Raw genomic sequence first — 22,938 nt, 5'->3', positions numbered from 1 at the left:
GGGTGGATGCCATGAACAGTATAATGCTCTATGATATGGATTTTGTTAATACTGCATTAAATGGTAGAGTGGGCTTCGACATAATCGGCCTGCACCAGCAAACTGTATGGAAAATATGAGACATCACGCTGAACTGTTTTGCAATGGAGAGGAAAAATGTCAAAAAGCTTCATGCAGGCCAGTGGAACGTCCATTGTATTGACATGGCCTGGATTTAAGGAGTCGGGCAGTGAGCAGAAAATGATACTTTGCCAACGTTTAGACAACAATGGTTGGCTTTGCCATCAGCTCAAATGCAAACATGTTGTGGAGTAGGGATGGAAAGAGAAAGTACTAAAAAAGTCAAGAAAAAAACCCTAGCCAATTAGGAATGGGTACTGAAAACCGGTTCCTTTAAAGAATCATTAAGAAATTATCCACCAACATCAATAGCCTTTTTGTTTAACCATTCCCTTATCGGTCCTTCAGTTCACATTACACAGGAGCAACCGTTGTTTATGAGGGTGTTTATTGGGAAAATGATAATTTCTCCATGTTGATTGCCGATGGCCGAGTGAGCATGGGGTGCGTGAGCTCGCCTTGACAAACACAGTCTAATTTTAAGGCATACGCTTGTGGATTAAGAAGAGAAGCTTGAATCTTCGACTGGACTGGGTTGCTTGACGCGAGGACGTTTCGCTTCAAATCACAGAAGCTTCCTCAGCTAAAATTCTTGTTCTGGAAGTCTGACTTCTGTCTGACTCTTGTAGAGAAGAATAAAACAGAAGCCAACAAAAGCTGGAGTTTTAAACCTAACCAGACCCCTCCTACTGAGAGGCAGACTGCTATAGGCTAGTGACTAAACAATAGCTCTAATTAGCAACTATTGTGCTCTAGTTAGCACACCTAATGACAGGACAGCTGTCCCTCTAATGATGGGATGGATGCCTTTCTGATGGCTCCCTTGATGACATGAATGACTCATTACCATGAACAAAAGACTGAAACTCCTTTGACCTGAGTATCCCATTGTAAACAGGGTGTCTCAGACCCCCTCCACGGTTAAGGCTGGGTTTCAAACGTTTTACAAAGAATGCCTCCTTGACCCCTCTCTCAAACCATTTCTTCTCTCTGGCTAATATTTTAACTTCCTTGTCCTCAACGTGTGGTTACTGTCTAAACATATTCCGACAGTAGGTTACATCACTGCAGTAGAGTCAGCCATTAACATAACAGTTTGTCAGAGTCAGAAGCTGGGGACCTCCGACTAAGAGTCACAGCAGTGCTCCTCTAGTGGGTAACTCAGACCACCATGTGGAGAACACACAAGATTTTGTGAACAAGATCAAGGACCTACAGCTGGAGGCAGATGAAACTATGGTGTCATTTGATGTGACATCGTTGTTCACCTGCATCCCCACTGCTGCAGTGAGGCAGAGACTGCTGGAAGATGTGTCTCTACTTGAAAGGACCAAACTCAAACCAGACCAACCAGGTGTTGCCTTATTTGTTTGCAGTGATTTTAAACGCAAAAAAGTCGAATGCATGACCACTGCAATTGAAGATTTGATGGAATGTTTAACTAAGCAGGGGTGGTGGCCAAGTGGTTAATGCGCTTGGTTTCAGTTCAGAAGGCTAGGGGTTCAAATCCCACCCCTGCCACATTTCTCCATGTAATGTGGAGTTGCGTCAGGAAGGACATCCGGCGTAAAACCTGTGCCAATTCAACATGCAAATCCAACTTGGATTTGCTGTGGCGACCCCGAGTGCAAACAAGGGAGCAGCCAAAGGGACTTACTATGGAATGTTTAACTATTGAGATTGAAATGGAGAAGCAAAAAAATGTTTTGGTTTCATGTATATACAGAACTCCTGGTTGTAGTGTAAAAACATTTACAGATAAATTGGATGAAATTTTATTTTGCCTGAATGACAATAAAACAATTATAATTTGTGGAGATTTCAATATTAATCTTTTAAATGTATCTACTGATATGAATAGTTCAAATTTCCTAGATATCATATACAGTAAAGGTCTTTATCCAGCCATCACAAAGCCGAGTCAAGTCACTTCCAGCTGTGCTACATTAATAGACAATATATTTTTAAATGTAGGCCTAATAGAAAATACAGTTAAAAGTGGTCTTCTAATAAATGACACAACTGATCATCTCCCTGTATTTATAGCATATTCCTGCCAGGTCAAGAAAACCGAGCATAAAAAAGGTAACAAAATAATTAGAATTAGGACTGAGGAAAATCTCATTAGATTTAGGAAAGATCTTATGAAAGAAGAATGGGACAGGGTATGTAAAAGTAATTCAAATAAGGCATATGATGAATTCTTGAGTAGATACTTAATGTTGTATGATAAGAACTGTCCAATTAAAATACTAGAAGAAGAAAATAAATTTGATGGCAAACCCTGGTTAACAAAGGGGATTTTAAAAGCATGTAAAACAAAGAACAAATTGTACAGAGATTTCATAAAATTCAAAACAGAATATGCTGAAAAACAATATAAGGCGTATAAAAATAAGTTGACAAATATTGAGAAATGCAAGAAAAGATTATTATTCATCGTTGTTATCTGAAAACAAAAGTAATATTAAGGAAACATGGAAAGTGTTAAGGGATATAATTGGTAACAAAGTGTCTCATACTCATCCACCTTATTTATTTAATGATCAAAATAAAGAAATAAGTGCTGCAGAAATGGCAGAAGAATTTAATTCATATTTTGTCAACGTCGGTCCATCTCTTGCAAATTCCATTCATGCAAATGATACTGAGGAGAACTGGAGACTTGAAAGCAAAGTTTTAAAATCCTATCTTGGCGAAGTTGATGAGTGTGACATAATTGCCACTGATTCCAAAATGAAGTGTATTAAAAAAAAAAAAAAAAAAATCACGTGATTGTGATGGTTTGGATATGTTTATTGCATTGCTAAGCCTCTGAAATTCATCATTAATCTTTCTTCCAACACTGGTGTTTTTCCAAATAAAATGAAGGTGGCTAAAATCATACCCCTTTTTAAGTCAGGTGACTGTCACAGTCTCACCAACTATAGGCCTATATCTTTGCTTTCACAGTTTTCCAAAGTTTTGGAAAAAATATTTGTAGATAAATTTGATTATTTTATTGAAAAACATGGCCTGTTACATGACAGTCAGTTTGGATTCAGAAGCAATCGATCAACAGCCTTAGCATTAATGAAAATAACAGAGGACCTTGCTACAGAATTTAACAACAAAAAACATACAATTGGAGTCTTTATCGACTTAAAAAAGGCCTTTGATACTCTTGATCATCAAATTTTATTAACCAAGTTACAGGCGTATGGAATCAGAGGGGTCGTGTTAAAATGGATGACAAGTTACTTAGAAAACTGACAGCAGTACAGGTATCAAATTGTAGAAAGATTCAATGTGGAATTCCGCAGGTTCTGTCTTGGGACCGAAAGGTTTTATTTTGTATATAAAGATTTATGTGACGTGTCAAAAATATTAAGGTTTGCACTTTTTGCAGATGATACAAATTTCTTCTGTTCTGGAAAGAATTTGGATAAATTATTTAATATAGTTGAGCAAGAAATGACCCTACTTCAAAAATGGTTTAATGCGAACAAACCTTCATTGAATTTAAGCAAAACAAAGTATATGTTATTTACGAATCAAAGACAAAGACATACTGTTGAATTTATTTTTCGTGGGATTAAAATTGAAAGATTGTCAGAATTTAGATTTCTGGGGTTATACGTAGATGAGAAGCTAAAATGGAAGCAACACATTGCCTATATAAAAAAAAGAAAGTCAGTAAAAACTTTGCTATTTTGAGCAAAGTACAATTTTTGGTTAATTATAATGCAATAAGAATTTTGTACTGCTCCTTAATTCTCTCATATTTTATGTATTGCTTGGAAGTCTGGGGTAATTCCTACAATTCTAATTTATTGCCCTTATTTATTTTACAAAAAAAAGTGATACGAGTTCTGCAAAGAGCTCCTCCAAAAGCGCACACTTCTGGACTCTTTTTGAAGTCAGGGCTGTTAAAACTTAAAGACCTTATCTCTTTACAGACATTGATAATCAAGTTCAAAGCTCGACATAATTTGTTACCACAAATTTTGCAAAATCTTTTTATTATGAATGATGAAAATAGTAGACGAAATCTTGATTTTAAATTACCTTTTTCTAGAACAACACTTAAATGAGTGTCTCACATGCTGGAGTTAAGTTATAGAACTCTTTGGGAAACTAATTAAAATCATGTTCGAATATTATTCAATTCAAACATAAATTTAAAATAGAAATGTTGAAGTCTTATTTGTAAAAACAATGTAAAAAAAAAAAAATCATACTGTATGTGGCCATCTATGTTAATTGTTTACTGTATTCTCTGTGTGAGAAAGGGGTAGGGATTAAATAAGACTTGGGCTTCATCCTACTCCTGTTCTTACTGTGAATGTATTGTGTCTGTACTGTATATTCTCATGTAAAAGAATAAATAAATAAATTGAAACTGAAATTGCAGACAGCTGCTTCTGCAGTGGCTCTGCTTGAAGCAGTGCTGTGACCTATTGCTTCTCTGCATTTCAGAAGCGGCAGGTCTGCAATTTCTTCATTAGCCCCTCTTAAAAGCCATTTAAAGATGTCAATCATGAGTCACCTTTGTGCAGATTAAAGTCACTAACTGGGACTCCTGTCTTGTTGCTGGCAAGAAACAAGAGTCGTCCTTCATTCCGTTCCGGTTTTGTGGGACCTGGCACTCCGAAACGGAGGTGTTCCTTTGTCTCGCTCAATCAGCGAATCGGTCCTGACGTGCGAAGCCTCCGTGCGGCTTTCCATGACAAAATATCTTGTTAAAAGTGAAATCTGCCGGAAAATGGCTGATGTCCAGCTCTTGTGATAACCAGAGAAATTGCTCACGACGGTCCCAACTCCACACAGCGATCCGTTTAGAAATGATGTGGTGTTTTCTGCCTCTTGATGGCGGCTCGGAGCGCGGCGCGCGCCATTGTGGGGCGTCTTTAAAGCTGTAGTAACAGTCCTTATTCTCTGTGAAGCCCGTAAAATTTTCACCGAAAGCCAGATAAATTTTTCAAATGGTTTCCAGCTGCTTGTCTCTAACAGTTTCTGAAAAAATTCTGATGGAAAAAAAGCCCAAATCATTCCGCCATTTCCTCGCAATGAAACAACGACGAGAGGGGTGGAGCAGTGCTCACTCCCACAGGCGAATGACGCAACCGACAGGCGTGGAAAAACTCACACATGCGCACGAAGGTTCAAGCTTGGCTGACATAAAAACATATGAATCAAATCCATATAGTTTTTGAAAAAATAAAAAGGTCCGTTACTTTTCTCACAGACCTCGTACATTTATTTTTTCCTTAGTCTTTGTTTTCCTCTGACTGTTTATGAGTTTTGTTGTTGTATACGAGGTCTGTTAGGAAAGTATTAAATAATTGCAAAAAATAAAAAGGTCCAATACTTTTCTAACAGACCTCGAATAACTGAAATTTTGTTGCATGGGTGTCTAATAAATTAAATTCAATTCAATAATGGCATCGGTGGATAAAAACTTATCAATATGCATCCCTAAACATGATACAACTTCACAATATTAAGTGAATCAATATAATTCAAAATCAATTGCTTGTGGAAACAAGGTGACCATGTAGCACTACTTTCATTCAGCAGAGAGCTCAATTTATTGTCGGCCTGCAATTACATCACCTCCATTAATACAGACACACTATATGGATGGATGGATGGATATTCTTTGTATTTGTTTGCCTTTTATACATGAAGTGCTGTTAAAAATGTAAAAACACAGTGTTCTTTTTGGAGCCAGGAACAGATTAACCCATTTTACATTGTTTCTTATGGGAAAATTGGTTTTGGTTTAAGAACACCATTTAGGAAGGAACTGAGTTCTAAAACCAAGGTTCCACTGGACTTGAAACCTCAGCCTTGGGCTGACAGTCAGACACAGTGCATGTGTATTGAGGCACCTGCTGTTGAAATAGGAATTACAGCAATGGTTGAGGCCAATTCCACCAGGTTCTGCATTATGTCTTAATATACAGACATCGCTTTCTTCACATGGTCTGGAAGTTAGCAAAGTTCAACAGAAATTGAGAGTTTTCACTTGTAAAATGAGCTACCAGTGCCAGGATAATTTATTTGGTGAGTCAGTGTGTCGTCATGATCACATTACTGTTGTTAGTTAAGGAAAGTTGGAAAGATATTCAAAGATTCAACATTCCGGAATCAATAACTTCAAAGCGAATTGCCATTTTAAATCAAATGACACCTCTTCCAAACGTAATATAGGCAACAAACTACAACTGATCAGAACCTCCCCCACCGCAGCCCCAAGTACAACCAGAGGGCGTTCACTGATGTGCCATGTGAGTCTGGTTGCACTACAAGATAGAAATAAAAAGCTTACAATTTATGCAAACGTATTACAATAAAAAAAAAAAAATCCTGAAATTATATAATGGTACATTCATTTTAATCTAAGTACAACCAGAGAGAGCTCACTGATGTGATGTGCGTTTGGCGGCACTACAAACAAAAACTTTTTTTTTTTTTTTTAATCAAAACATTTCCTTTCGCCACGGTAATTTGTTGATGGTCCCGGAGCTCCGGTCTCACGGCCAGCTGCACATCAAGATCAGTGTAGTAAGAGGTGAGACAAAGTCACCATCAAGTCACTCTCAAGTCATGAATCAGTAACTCCCAAGTCAAGTCTCAAGTCATAATGGCCACCAATTGTTTGCAAGCTGACTTGAGACTTGACTTGGGACTTGCAGATTGATGACTTGAGAATGACTTCATCCCACCTCTGAATGTAATTCACAAAGAACAGGGGAAATCTCATTTTGGGGAGGGGGAAAAAAAACAGTTTCGGTCAGTTGTAGTTTGTTGTCTGCATTACAACCTTTGGAAAGAGGTGTCATTTTGATCTAGAATGGCATTTTGCTTTGAAGTTATTGATTCCAGAAGGTCGAATCTTTGAATAACTTTCCAACTTTACTTGGCCAGAGAACGGCTGTGTGCTGCCACACGAAAAAGGCACATTAATGAGGAATGAATAAAAACTGCGTGATGTGAAACAGTAGGCGATTCTCGCTTCTTGCCCGCAGCAATAGACAAGAGTCCCGGTTAGCGACTTTAATCAGCAGAAAGGTGAGTCACTACTGACATCTTTAAATGGCTTTGATGAAGGTTGATGAATAAACTATGGATGTGCTGCTTCTGAATCAGTGAATCCACAATCAGAGAAATTATAGTTTTCCCGCTACACATCCTCGAAAACAACATAATGGCTCTACTGCAGCATAATTTTGTCAGGCAGCAGCGTAACAGGCTGTTACTCTGTTATAATGCACACATACAGCAGTCGGATACTGTGGAGACTTTTAAAATCATGGTTAAAGACCCATTTGTTTTCCTTGTTTTATCATTAGTGTTATGATGTGATTTTATTCTTTTATGGTTTTGTCTTTTTATCGTGTTTTTAAATTTTTAATTCAGTTTTTTCTGTTTTTATTATGTTGTGTGAAGCACCTTGAGACAATCATCGTGAATTGGCGCTATATAAATTAATACATTTGAATTTTGAATGCTAGGGAGAACTATGATGCTGTTACCGTTCAAGTAAAGCCATAACCTTCAGGCCTAACAGATATACTCACAATACAACAACTGAACTGGTAAAGTGCTTCAAAATTTGCATTTGGTTTGCAATTTGTATAGACTCATAAGGGTTAATTCAGGGAATGTTTAAGTACTCATTCAAGTAGGTCTGTACGATATATCATTTGAGCATCGCCATCACAACGTGCATGTGTGTAACTGTTACATTTGCAGGATGTGGCATAATTAAATTAAACATGCACGTTTACATTGTCAGGTGATAGGTGTAAAAATCCCTTTCGTTTTTCATGACTAAGCAACAAAAGATGTCGAAGACACTGAATTTATTCAAATAAAGGATGCTGGTAATGCAAATTCTTGACAGGCACCATCTCCCTTGCTGCACACATCAATCACGTTCTCAGCAAAAAAAAAAAAAAAAAAAAAAGCCAGGCTGCTCTCTCACAACTCATCTTGTTTTCAGTGGCTGAAAACAATAGTTAGTGAAAAGGAGTTCCAAAGTGGATAAATTTGAAAAAGCTGGATTCGCATCTACGCGTTTCTGAAACGACAATGTCATAGCCCTGCCTCTGTAACCTCAGCTGCTCATAATAAATGACATGTTGTTGCTGTTAAGAGTAGGGATGGGTATCGAGAACCGGTTCCTTTCGGGTATCGTTAAGAAATGATTCGATCCACCGACATCAATAAGCTTCTTGATTAACGATTCTGTTATCGGTCCTTCAGAGTGGCCGTTGTTTTGGGGGGTGTTTGTCAGGAAAATGATCATTTCTCTACATTGATTACAGACCCTGCAGCGGGTCCGTAAGCAACTTTTCTGCAGCACGGCTTTGCTTTGAACCTTGAACCAATCGAAGCAGTGGTTTGCAGATTGAAGCAATGCTTCGATCTATTGCTTCGTTTATTCTTTCTTTTGCTTAATTTTCCCCAGCTAAAACCCTAAAGAGCATACGTCTGTGAATATCATTTACCTTTTCTATGTTAAACCGACCTGTTATGGTCTTCTGAAACAGTTGATAGATGTATTTTATAACTTAAAACCGGGAGCAATGCTAACGCGTTAGCATGCCTATGGCATTTTCAATGTTAAAAGTTAGCATTAAGCAGTTGCAGCTGTCATCACGTTCGGGTGCATTTGTTTTCAAATTGTAATATTTCTTAAATTTATTTTTGTTTATATATTAATAATCTAATGATTATTATATACAATATATACTTATTATATACTATTTTAGAGAAAGAGACAAAAAGAACCTGAATAGAAACACAACAGAAAATATAAAAGCAACTAACAATGAACATAAATAAATAAATACACACAGAAATAAATAAGTGTTTCCTGTGAACACCTAGTCACTCTTACACCTCCATTTCATCCCTGTCTTATTTAAGTTTAATGACTGTTTATTTCGGTCAAACCATATTTTCAATGTGTTAATTTCTTCAGTGATTTCCTGCAGAACTATCTGCCAAGCTAGAAAACTGCTGCATCCTAGTAAGAGCAGAATACTACTGGAATGAATTTGAAAAAGTTGGTTTTTTTTTCTCACCTAAATGGATGATGCACTCACTCCAGTTTATTGTCTGGAATAGTCCCAGATTGCGTGCGCATCGCATCTGCGCATGCGTGGGTCAAACAGGGGCAAAAATCCCAGCTACCACACTCACACTCCTCCCATTGAATTTCGTATACAGTAGCATTAGCGGACTGTAAAAGTTAAGGCTTTTACAGGGATTGTTTCAAAGGCTTTAAGCCTTAAGCGACACTAGGGTGGTCCATAAAAATGGTCAAAAAAATTTTTTCAAAAAACTTCAAGTCTCACCCTCTAAATTTGTTGTACCTAACATAAAAACACATCATGTACAATTTCATAAAACTCTAATAATTTTTACTGGTAGCACACAGGCCTTAAAGATTTTGCTGGCAATAACTTTGTCATATAGTATGGTCATTTCCAGATATTTCCAAATTATTTCTGTCAGTTTAATATTGATATGTCAGGACAGAAATTATGGCAATACACTGGAAAATCAAATCTTTTCATATCCCATAAAATAGTTAACACTAAAACATGAATTGTGAGATGTAGTTCTTCTCGTACATGTATCATGCTCCTACAATACCTACATACTGGGGTAGCAAAGATTTTGTAACAATCAAACATTGCATTTTCATTTTATTGATGAAATACTGTTTCATTATTGATCAATTTAAATAAGTCTATGCTTTATATATTTCCACATATATTATGATCTAGCTCCAAACAATAATATTCTTTATGCCTTGCAGTACTTAATATTCAAAAATGTATGAATCAGCACAAGAACCAATTATACAGCTGTGTAACATAAGAGAACATCCTTTACATGATAATGATATTTAAGTTGCTTGCATCATGACCAAGACTTGCTGCCGTTTCAGTCAGAATATAGGTGGCACTTCTGTCTGTTGTTTTGGTCCTATCCAATGCTGCTGCAAGTCCTGGTGTTACAGCAGCTTTCATTTTACTGGCTTTTTGTGGCACTGGCATAACAAATTCTTCATCTGGACTTTCTGTGTTCTCTTCACTCTGGCTGGAGACAGTGTCAGGTAGTGAGACATTAGATGGTCCAGGCTCCTCCAGTTTCTCTTTGTATTTTGCTTCTGCAGCTTTCCTTTTTTCTGCTCTTTGTTCTTTGGCAGTTTGTATTTTATCTATGCCTGCCATGCATCCCCTTCTACCTTTCTCTCGCTGAGCAAGTAGGAACTGTCTGTCATCTTCAAACTTTATCATTGTTAGGACATCCTGATGTGCCATGTCAAACAAGTCCTCCAAAGATTCACAAAACAGTTTCATCTTTCTTCTGCTTGTCTGTATTGCGATTCTTGGTCTTTTTCAATGTTTTCCATTTTCCGAACACCTTTTCTAACTTTGTGATCAGATGCTGCTTTGCCCTCAGTGGGATTCTAGCTCTCTCCCAAAAAGGAATTGCCATGTCTATAGAGGTCACAGCAGCATCATGGACAGTTTTCTTCAAATCAGTGTGTTTGAAGAAAAATACCTTGAGTATTTGCCCATTTGAGGGCAATTTGTTTCCCTTTATTTCAGTCGGTGGAACCAATAAGGTATACAAATGTTCTACTTCTAGTAGCTGACATGTTTTACTGAAGTTTCCAGTTAATGGTTAAGCATCAGCAAGTGTCTCTTTTTACATTTATCTCATGTTAGATTCACCAGCACCAAAGATCTGAAAGAAAAGAAGCTGTGAATTGAAGCAAAATTTTCAGCTTGTAGCCTAAAATAACATTTTTGAAAGTATGTTGTTTGTAAGAAATATTTAAACCCAGGTATAGTTTTAAATTGAATATAAAATTATACTTTAATTACACTCAGATGGTTAACTTCTATCCTCTTTATAAGTGATGTGATTAGATACTGGATAATGGATAACCTATTGCACGGGCACTCGGGCAGCGATAACTGATATATTTACAACCTTCAGCTATGATGTGCTACCTCTAAATATTAATGTATGACAAACATATTTGGCAGGCTTTCTTTTTTCCCAAAGCATCATAAAATGAAGGGGTGAGAGTAATGAATTTCCAACTTTTACTTTTTTGAACCACCCTAAGCGACACAATAATGACAGGGGCGCATTGTGCTGTTTTCAAATGCTCAAATGGAATTTATAGGCTTGAAAGTTGGCTGAAAACACACGACTGCACATCTCCACCGAGTCCAAACAAAGGCGGAAAGAAGAAGAAATGTGGTCGTAAACCTCTGTTCATTCTACACAATTTCACCACAGAAAAGAAAGTTCCAGATGGACGTAAAAGACGGAATAAAACTGTAAGTGTCTTGCACACATTTATTTTGTCAATATCCTGAAACTGTTCCGCTGTTTTCGTGCATCGGCTTATGACTGTAATGTCGCGCCATGAATGACGTAATATTGTAAAATTGACATGTTCTATAAACAAACTGCATGCATGCACATATCATTGTATGTCTGTCAACTTATCAACACAAACGTGACACCAAAGAGGTTATATGTGAGACTCACTGTCATTGTCGTCATTATGAAGCCGGCGGAGTCACGATTTCTCATCCCTGCTTAGCAAATATTCTGCAATATCCACAGTTTCAGTCTCTGGACTTCGCCTAACCATCCGTCAGTTGCCTTCAAGGGGTCAGAAATTTGTTTTTCTCCAACTATCAACAAGCACGGGTCATTTTCGACAGCAGCGCTCTCTTCCTCCTTTGTCAGCACTAACGGTACTTTCTGTACAGATGCAGCACATGCAAGCACAACCAGCTCTTCTTTCCATTTCTGTCCACTGCCGTATGTAGTCCTGGTTGTAACAGGCAATCCGCAGAGCTTACAAAGACGCTTTAAATTGTCATCTTTCCAGCGGTGGAAGTGATTCAAATCACAGTACTCCTCACTGTTTTCCACCGCCATAGCTTGTGGGTCGGTAGTCGAAAAATTTAGCCTACCCATAATGCACCGCGCAGCCCGAGATGCGCACTTCACTTATTGAAACATTTTCGTGCAGGTGGTGTTGGGGGGTAATTTTGGGTTTTAGCTTTTTTTTGTTTTTCACCACTTTCATCCCTGAATATGTCAATCGTGAGTCACTTTTGTGCGGATTAAAGTTACTAACTGGGACTCCTGTCTTGTTGCAAGAAAGAAACGAGAATCGTTCTCCGTTCTGTTCACACGGCTCCAAACGTTGTGCGGCTCTCTGAGGAGTCAAGTTAGAACGATAGAATCCAGTCTGAATTAATAACTTCAAAGCGAAACACCATTTTGTTTATTTTTATTTATGTCCAGAGATCAAGGATACAGTGACAAATTTCATATTTATTTACTTTCAGACTCAATGAAATACATAGAAAACCTGTAAAGCCTACTTTTAGTACAAAATTCACGAGGTATCGATAAGGGAATCGATAAGGAATCGGATCGATAAGCAGAATCAATAATGGCATCAATATCGATAAAATCTTATCAATACCCATCCCTAGTTAAGAGTGTGATTTAATAATAATAATAATATTTTTTCATTACAAGCAGACAGCTAAATAAATAACGGATGGCTGTGGTTAATCGTAATAATGATAACAGTTTTCCAGGGGTATCATGACTAATTTGTCTGAAAGGACAAAACAGGTCAGATTAAAAGACTTTATTTAGGCAGTCTCCTGTTGTGTAAATGTTCTAGCATTCTGCTGCTACACTGATTAGCTCCTTACACCAGTTATGTCCCCCATCAGATGTTTGCAGATAATGTGGTCCTGTTGGCTTCATCAGCCTGTGACCCCCAACACTCACTGGATCGGTTCACAGCCGAGTGTGAAGCGGTTGGGATGAGGATCAACACCTCTAAATCTGAGGCAATGGTTCTCTGCAGGAAACCGATGGATTGCCTACTCCAGGTTGGGAATGCGGTATTGCCCCAAGTGAAGGAGATCAAGTACCTCTGTGTCTTGTTCATGAGTGATGGGACAATGGCCGGAGAATCTCCGCAGCAGGGGTGGTATTGCATTTGCTCTACCACAGTGTTGTGACAAAAAGGGACCTGAGCCGAAAGGCGAAGCTCTCGATCTACTGGACAATCTTCATTCCTACTCTTGCCTATGGTCATGAGGGTTGGATCATGACCAAAAGGACTAGATGGCAGGTACAAGTGGCCAAAATGGGCTTCCTTAGGAGGGTGGCCGGCATCTCCCTTAGACATAAGGTGAGAAATGCGGTCATCCGTGGGGAGCTCAGAGTAGAGCCGCTGCTCCGTCGCGCTGAAAGGAGCCAGCTGAGGTGGTTTGGGCATCTGGTAAGGATGCCCCCTGGGTGTCTCCCTAGGGGGTGGTTCCAGGCATGTCCATCTGGGAGGAGACCACGGGGAAGACCCAGGACTAGGTGGAGAGATTATATCTCCACACTGCCTGGGAACGCCTCGGGATTCCCCAGTCGGAGATGGTCAATGTGTCCCGGAAAAGGGACGTCTGGGATCTCCTGCTGGAGCTGTTGCCTCTGGGACCCGATAAGTGGTTGAAGATGAGTGAGCGAGTGACCTGTTATGTGCATGCTCCTCTTCTTCTTGTTTAATGGTGGTTGGCAAGTAATTTACGGGTGCATTACTGCCAACACTGCAGTAGAATGTGGAACAGGAATTGCATTCTGACCAGATTCAAATTCACTTAAAGGACATGTCACACTGAAATCATAGCAATTTGGATTTAGGCTGTTAGTGACCAGCCGATGATCCACCAGGATTACTTTGTGCACTTCCGTGAGCGATTTCAAAGTATACGGCATTCGCAGCAAACAGCTACGGAGACGTCCGAAAACAAAGTACTCGTGAGTACTTGAGTGTTTCCGACAGGTGACGTAGTTACTACAAGCGTCCCAGCATGTGCTTCAACGAGCTGAGGCACAGATTAATTCCGAAGTTTACATAAGTGTGATGTTGTGTTATAATGACACGTTTTTAAGTGATAATTGTTCATGTTGATGCAGTCGCGGTAAAAGCAGCAGCTTATATAAAGTTCCTTATAGAGATTGACAGTTTTATGACATTTGAGAGAGAGTCTACAAGCTTAATACCGATTATATATTGTTCAAATTCAGCCAGAAGTCCATTTAAATTGGGGGTAAAACAGCTGCTGTGCATGCACATACACATACACTCTCAAAGTTAAAAAAAACACTTTAATTGAAAGCTCCATTAAAAAGAACACAAAGCAAAAGATGAAAAAAAAAAAAAACATTGCACTCACCCCAGTGTAAAGATTTCCAAATTAGTCCACAACAAAAACAAGCCCCCACGCATGCATCACGCGCGCACAATCACAATTGCGATCGCCAGCCATATAATGGTTCATTCATCCACACTCGGATCCACAGCCAGAGATCATTTCCCAGTTCCAGTCAGCCAGGTCCACTTGCTCTCAGGTTCTGATCGTGGGCGCGCCCACATAATGTCCGATCGCAGCTCTGCCTTCAACTCAACCTCTGACAGGATCGCGGCACATTAGATAGTCCATTAGCTCTTCTACGTTTTTCCAATATGAGACATACATCTGTGTGTCAAGGCATATCCGCAGCAGTAAACCAGCAGCTGTGGCACAAAAAGCAGCATTACGACACTTTAAATTCCAAAATCCGACAGACTCTGAAAAAGTTAAGAGTTTCGGCCTGAAGTGTGTCATCTCCTCTGTAAATCCTAGCCACTGCTTTCAAAGAAAAGCTCAGAAGCCGGTTATCGGACATAACCTCATTCGTTTTACTCTATCTGTCTGGGATGTTTCTGTTTTGCTCTTAACTAGGTCAAATGTAGAGAAATTCCGAGAACTACCGAGAGAGATGTTTTCCGGAAATGCACCTGTTTCTTAGCTTCGGGAAAGGAATTAAAAAAAAAAAAAAAAAAAAAAAAAAAAAAAAAAAAAAAACATAAGAGACCACTAATTATGGGCGCATGTGTGCAGGAAGATTTACAATCATGAGTACTTTGATGTGTTGCTAACTGGAACGTTAAAACACACGCAACATGTCCTTTAAATAATCCCGTCTCTTTCAGAAGCAAAAACAAAAAATGAAGACTAATTGAAAATTTCCATTAAAACAAGATATTCATATATTGCAATATATATCGCTATGGGCAAAAAAAAAAAAAATTGCAACATCACTTTTTCCTAATATCATACACCACTACATTTCAAGGCCCACTTTTTGAAATTACCAATACACTGAAAACCTAAATGCAGTACATAGAGAAATTTGGCTATACCGCCCACAACCAGCATATATCAATCAAATGAAAAGCATATACTAGTGAAAGCTGTGTGGCACACTGTAAAAGTGTTGGGTAAAAAGAAGAACACACTTACCAATAACATTATGCTTTGGACTAAAGGGGTCAACCACTGTTTGGTCTCTGTAACTTCGGAACCCTTGGATAATGACCTATAAAACAACCCAAAGTGAGCAAATTAAAGTCTCATCTCAGCAACATGACCCTGCAATTATGAGGTCTGTTAGAAAACTATCCGACCTTTTTATTTTTGTAAAAAACTATATGGATTTGAATCATGTGCGCTTGCATCAGCCAAGCTTGAACCTTCGTGCGCATACGTGAATTTTTTCACGCCTGTCGGTTGCGTCATTCGCCTGTGGGCAGGCTTTGAGTGAGCACTGGTCGACCCCCCTCGTCGGATTTTCATTGTCAGGGAAATAGCTGAGCGATTGGAGCAGCGATTAATCAAATTTTTCCAGAAACTGAGAGACAGCCAGGTGGAAACCATTCAGAAGATTCAGATGGCTTTCGGTGGCTTTTCAGTTGACTGAGTATCCGAGAAATTGTGTAACAACTGGGCATGTCACAACTTGTCCTGTGAGACTTCCAACATGGACGTGCTTTTTGTTGTGCGCCATTGCGGCTCCGTCCCGACGCGCAAATTCCTCCGCACGTCTTTCATTACAAAATCTCCTGTAACAGTGGAATGTGCCGAAAAAGTGCTGATGTCCACCTCTTCTGCAATTTCTCTGGTAGTCAGACGACGTCCCGGATCAACACAGCATTCACTTTGGAAATGATCTGGTCGTTTCAGCCTGTCGATGGCCGCTCGGAGCGCGGCGCGCCCTCCGCCGCTGTGGGCCGTCATTAATCCAGTTGTAATGCTCCTTAATCTGTGTGACGCCCAGAGTATCCTCACCGAAAGCCGTCTGAATCTTCCAAATGGTTTCCACCTGGCTGTCTCTCACAGTTTCTGGAAAAATTTGATTCAGCGCTGCTCCAATCGCTCAGCCATTTCCCTGACAATGAAAATCCGATGAGGGGGGTGGACCAGTGCTCACTCAAAGCCTGCCCACAGGCGAATGACGCAACCGACAGGCGTGAAAAAACTCACGCATGCGCACGAAGGTTCAAGCTTGGCTGATGCAAGCGCACATGATTCAAACCCATGTAGTTTTTTTAAAAAATAAAAAGGTTGGATAGTTTTCTAACAGACCTCATATAGTTATAAGCAGCAAGGCTTCATAGACCTGTCTGTCTTTATTTTATGTTGTGGACACTTTGCATTAAAACAAGCCCCACGATAAGGGTTCACTGGTCCCTATGTATCACAACCCAATTTCAAAGCTAAATACAGAGTAATTTTTAATGACAGAAATTTTGCAGACCAGGTCGAACATGCATTTAATGACTGACTATGCTTGCCCTGCTAATCACACAAGAAATTAATGCAATCCACAGTAAACTCCAGATGAAACAAAGTAATTATTATAGGGTCATATTGTGTAAAACCAGCTTTTATCTGCCTTTGAGAGATTCATATGTTTGAGGTTTCATGTGAAGTATTCTCAAAGTCCCATATTTCTCTTACTGTGCTTACAGAAATTCTCCTGCCATGTTTAAATGTCAACTCCCAGGCCATTGCTTCATTAAAAGCTTCATGAATCAAAGCTTCATTTAACAGCTCAGAGACTACTGATATCTACTCTTCAAATAACACAAGGAATTACAAACTGGAAGCCACAGCACATCAGCAAGTGGTCTTGTCATTTACATACATTCTGATATATGAACAACTGAATCTGTACTTGTACATAACTGCACGTGTAAAATAGACACAGACACTAACATTTAACTCTGTCAATAAAAGATCAGACAGGTTCACTATGGAATCGGACAATTAAAACTGTGTTGAAGCCTGATATTAAAACAAAGTGAAGGTGTGCCAAATGTGGCCCGCGAGCCCCACACTGAATAACACTAACCGTGACTATTTGTGATGTCTGTCACAGATTTGCATTTCGCACAGTTCAAAACGAGTTAAATTAACAACAACGCATAACATGATGTGCAGCACCAAGAACGGATGAACTAATCAACGAGCACTCAATTAGCCGGCTAATGTTAGCATAGCGTGTTAGCAAACAGGGCAGCCACCGCACCAACGTAACATTTAGGATAATACATTTACATTGCGCAAGGTTGACAAATCAGCTAATTATGACTACAATTACACGTGATTTAATGTTATTTAATTATGTGTTAATCGCACGCAGTAAAAATAAAATGTAGACGTAGGCCAGGGACAGCAGCACACACAACTTAGCTTACCTGTTTGATATACATTGCTGTCCAAACAGAAATTAAGCTTAAATAAAGTTGGTGATAATGTCCCCCGCTCTACAAAAGTGCAGATGTCGGGGATTACAAAATCCAATATTAGTAAACTACAGGCATTCAAATGCACTGAAAGACCGTGCGCCTAAACTCAACAACAAGGAAAATGGCGACGGGGGCGGGATAAATAGACCGTACCATTTTCTAAAAACAGGGTATAAAATATGGTTTAAAAATATGTATTAATGTGATGCAATCATAGTACAATTATCACATTTAAGGATTACAAAAAATAACAACCAATTATTATGATAATATCCTGAATTGTCTCAATATACTTATGTTTGCACACATCGCCCTGACGCATTTGTCACATTTAACCTCCCCATTCACACGGTTGGTACAGTCAACTTTTCGGTGTTTGAGGCGCCAAAGACAGAAAGTCCTCACTTTTTATTTACAGGAAAAAGAAAAGCATTAAAATAAAGATCTTACATAAAAGGAATACCTAAAGACAGAAATTAACCTGAAAGGCTTCATTCACTGCTGAAGCCTATATTTATATGACGTAATTTACATTTCAAAACACACTATGAAGAAGGCATCCAAACTATTACAATGTCTTGCTGATGACCCCTAATTTTTCGATACATTTCTTAGCACCATGCGATCAAAAAGAGTGCAGAAAACCGCGTTTCATTGTCTCATCTTGTTCCTGAGATGTGGGTCATTAATGAATTTTATATGACTTCTGATTTGAGGGTAGAATAGTGGTTAGCACTGTTGCCTCACAGCAAGAAGGTCATGGGATTGATTCCCACCTGTGGCCTTTTTGTGTGGAGTTTGCATGTTCTCCTCGTGTTTGTGTGGGTTCCCTCCGGGTGCTCCGGCTTCAGGAGTCAGCAGGAGTAGCTATTTTGCTTACAAACTTTCACAAAGATGAACATGGTCACTGGTTAACCCTTATTCTTGACATAGGTAATTTTAAGATCATTTTGATTAATATATATGGATATAATACTATAAGTCAAAACCGATCACTGCTAGAAGAAATATCCCTGCAGCTAGACAGTCTCAAACTAATGTACCTTACCAACAATGTTATAATTGGTGGTGACATTAACTTGGTGCAGGATGAATTCTTGGATAAATGGCCTTCCAGATACACACTGAGTCACCCAAATACACTTTTTAATACCTTCTACAGTGAACAAAATCTGGTGGCTGCATGGCGGCATCTTAACCCACAGGTAATTAGATTTACATGGTTCAATTCTAATTATAAATCTAGAATTGACCACTGGCTTGTTGCGCATGAGTTATTAAATTATGAAATTAGCTCTGATATTTCTGTTGCCCCACTGACTGATCATAGCCTAATTCTTTTACAACTAAAACCTCAAAACCAAAAACAAGGAGCAAGCAAATATTGGAAATTTAATTTTAATCTTCTAAATAATGACATCTACTGTAAAAATATAAGAACAATTTTTTCAGACATTTTGAATTTAGAAGGACTAGATACACCAGTCAGAAAATGGGAATTTGTCAAATGTAAAGTTAGACAATTCTCCATTTCCTGTTGTGTGGGCCGCTGAAGAGGAGGTACTGCTGGCCCACCACCACCAGAGGGCGCCCCACCTGGAGTGCGGGCTCCAGGCACCAGAGGGCGCTGCCGCCTCACAGGAGCAGCCCAGGTGACAGCCCTCACCCATCACCTGAAACAGCTGACATCCATCAGCTGAGGGGTATATCAGCTGGACGGCATCTCCATCTCATTGCCGAGATACCGTTCTACCAGGAAGGTAACGCACTCAGCCAGTCATCTCATTTCTGAGGAATAACCTTTTTGCTTGTGCTTAAGACAGCTGAAGACTGTACTAGATTCATATCGGATAAGTACCCTACACTGCAGTATTGTTTGTGACTAGAGGTGGAGGTGGTGTTTCCACCCTACGTGTTGCTGGGTGCAGCCGCACCCACATCTGACTGTTTCTGTTCCTCGCCAGCAGTACCGGATCCGACGAGCGGAGGCAGTGGCCACCTGGGAGTTCGGGACTTGGCGGCTCCAGTATTCCCGGGGTTCGGTGGCAGAGGAAATCGGGTGGTTCCGGTTCGACTCGGACGGACGTCTCCTATCGTCGAGCCTGCCCACACGACACCAGTGGAATTGGTTTATGTTTACAATTGTGATCTGTTGTGTTTGTTGTGCGAATTCACAACAGTAAAACCTTGTTATTTGACTTCTTCATTGTCCGTTCATTTGCGCCCCCTGTTGTGGGTCCGTGTTCCTCACTTTCCCCAACAGGATATCTCGGCCAACGTCATGGATCCCGAGGGGCGTCAACCGGCTGTTGAACGGCCAATGGAAGAACAGGACGCGCAGGCGTCCGCAGGAGGGGTAATCGGTGAGTTGCAGCGGATCCTCACCGCTTTCACGACTCGGTTAGATTTGATGACCGAGCAGAACGTCCTCCTTAACCGCAGGGTGGAGGCTCTCGCCGCGCAGGTGGAAGCGTGCCCTCCGGGCGCCGCTGCGGCTCTCCCTCCCGTAGACCCTGTGCGTAACATTGACGTTCCACTGGTCGTTCAACGACCCCTCCCACCTTCCCCGGAAGCATACATAAGCCCCCCAGAGCCGTACGGAGGCTGTGTGGAGACGTGCGCGGATTTCCTTATGCAGTGTTCGCTCGTCTTCGCACAGCGTCCAGTTATGTACGCGACCGATGCTAGCAAGGTAGCTTATGTAATAAACCTGCTTCGCGGCGAGGCACGCGCTTGGGCTACAGCGCTCTGGGAGCAAAATTCACGGCTCCTTCAGACATATGATGGGTTTGTGAGGGAGTTCAGAACCGTGTTCGATCACCCTAATAGAGGAGAAACCGCTTCAACTGTGCTACTGTCGATGAGACAGGGGCGTCGGAGCGCAGCTGCCTATGCAGTCGACTTCCGCATCGCGGCTGCGAGGTCCGGCTGGAATAGCACTGCCCTCCGCGCCGCATGTGTAAACGGTTCTTAAGGAGCACCTGGTGGCTAAGGACGAACCGCGGGATTTAGATGGGCTCATCGATCTTGTCATGCGGTTAGACAACCGGTTAGAAGAACGTCGGCGGGAACGAGACGAAGGGCGTGGCCGGGCACGCGCCGTCCCTCTCCCTTCTGGTTCCGACCGCGCTCCGCCTTCCCCACGCTCCACGGCCCCTGCGCTCCGTGGGGCCACAGCTCCCCCTGCTGACGAAGCTATGGACACGAGTAGGGCAACATTTAGGGCACCAGATGCACAGAGGAGGCGGGCCCACGGAGCTTGTTTTGTTTGTGGCTCGATAGAGCACCACGTAAGAGACTGCCCCGAGCGGTTAAACACCAACGCCCGCCCCTAGAGACTGGGCTAGGGGTGGGCCAAGACATTCACGTGGGACACACCCACATCGCCACACGACTCCCAGTTACGATCCTTTATGAGGACTCAACCCTGAAGGCCCCAGCACTGGTGGACACGGGCTCGGAGGGGAATCTGTTGGACAGCAGATGGGCTAGGGAGGTGGGGCTCCCTCTGGTGGCGCTCACCTCGCCTGTGCAGGTGCGGGCACTAGATGGCTCCCTACTCCCTCCGATCACGCATAAGACACCACCTGTAACTCTGGTGGTGTCAGGAAATCACCGGGAGGAGATCGAGTTTTTTGTGACTCCTGCTACCTCCCGTGTGATTTTAGGGTTCCCCTGGATGGTAAAACACAATCCCCAGATCGATTGGCCGTCCGGGGTAGTGGTGCAGTGGAGCGAGACCTGCCATCGGGCGTGTTTAGGTTCCTCGGTTCCTCCCGGCTCCCAGGCTAAGGAGGAGGTCAGAGTCCCGCCCAATCTGGGGACGGTGCCGGTGGAGTACCATGACCTTGTCGACGTGTTCAGCAAGGATCTGGCGCTCACCCTTCCCCCCCACCGTCCTTATGATTGTGCCATTGATTTGGTTCCGGGCAGTGAGTTCCCGTCCAGCAGGCTGTACAACCTCTCACGGCCTGAGCGCGAATCAATGGAGACCTACATCCGGGACTCGTTAGCCGCCGGGTTGATCCGGAATTCCACCTCCCCGATGGGTGCAGGTTTCTTTTTTGTGGGTAAAAAAGACGGCGGACTTCGTCCATGCATTGATTATAGGGGGCTGAACGAGATCACGGTTCGCAATCGATACCCGTTGCCCCTGTTGGATTCAGTGTTCACGCCCCTGCATGGAGCCCGAATATTCACTAAGCTCGATCTTAGAAATGCGTATCACCTGGTTCGGATCCGGAAGGGAGACGAGTGGAAGACGGCATTTAACACCCCGTTAGGTCACTTTGAGTACCTGGTCATGCCGTTCGGTCTCACCAACGCTCCCGCGACTTTCCAAGCGTTGGTTAATGATGTCTTGCGGGATTTCCTGCACCGGTTCGTCTTCGTATACCTAGACGATATACTCATCTTTTCTCCGGACCCTGAGACCCATGTTAGGCATGTACGTCAGGTCCTACAGCGGTTGTTGGAGAACCGACTGTTTGTGAAGGGCGAGAAGTGTGAGTTCCACCGCACGTCTTTGTCCTTCCTGGGGTTCATCATCTCCTCCAACTCCGTCGCTCCTGATCCGGCCAAGGTTGCGGCGGTGAGAGACTGGCCCCAACCCACAAGCCGTAGGAAGCTGCAACAGTTCCTCGGCTTCGCTAATTTCTATAGGAGGTTCATTAAGGGCTACAGTCAGGTAGTTAGCCCCCTGACAGCCCTGACCTCTCCAAAAGTCCCCTTCACCTGGTCGGATCGTTGCGATGCCGCGTTCAAGGAGTTGAAACATCGGTTCTCGTCTGCACTCTTTCTGGTGCAGCCCGATCCTAGTTGCCAGTTGGTGGTTGAAGTGGACGCCTCGGACTCAGGGATAGGAGCCGTGCTGTCCCAGAGCGGGAAGACCGATAAGGTCCTTCACCCGTGTGCCTATTTTTCCCGCAGGTTGACCCCGGCCGAATGGAACTATGACGTCGGCAATCGAGAACTCCTTGCGGTGAAAGAGGCTCTTGAGGAGTGGAGACATCTGTTGGAGGGAACGTCCGTGCCATTCACGGTTTTCACTGACCACCGGAACCTGGAGTATATCAGGACTGCCAAGCGGCTGAATCCCAGGCAAGCCCGCTGGTCACTGTTCTTCGGCC

The 22,938-nt window shown here is 41.7% G+C and overlaps 1 protein-coding gene across 1 annotated transcript in view; it reads right to left on the bottom strand.

Moving 5' to 3' along the window:
* smc3 (structural maintenance of chromosomes 3) overlaps positions 1-17,912 on the bottom strand; it is a 118,006-nt gene extending 100,094 nt beyond the window's left edge. Inside the window, exons 1-2 of the mRNA XM_034187548.1 lie at positions 17,759-17,912; positions 15,522-15,597 (exon numbers count right to left, since the gene is read on the bottom strand). Of these exons, the coding sequence (XP_034043439.1) occupies positions 15,522-15,597; positions 17,759-17,773 (91 nt within the window). The 5' untranslated portion in view covers positions 17,774-17,912. The remainder of the gene's footprint in view (positions 1-15,521; positions 15,598-17,758) is intronic.
* Between the last annotated feature and the right edge of the window lie 5,026 nt (positions 17,913-22,938).

This window comes from Thalassophryne amazonica, chromosome 15 (assembly GCF_902500255.1).
Source record: "Thalassophryne amazonica chromosome 15, fThaAma1.1, whole genome shotgun sequence".
NCBI classification, from domain to species: Eukaryota; Metazoa; Chordata; class Actinopteri; order Batrachoidiformes; family Batrachoididae; genus Thalassophryne; species Thalassophryne amazonica.
The sequence above is the reverse complement of the archived record's forward strand: the minus strand, read 5'-3'. Positions and strand labels throughout refer to the sequence as shown.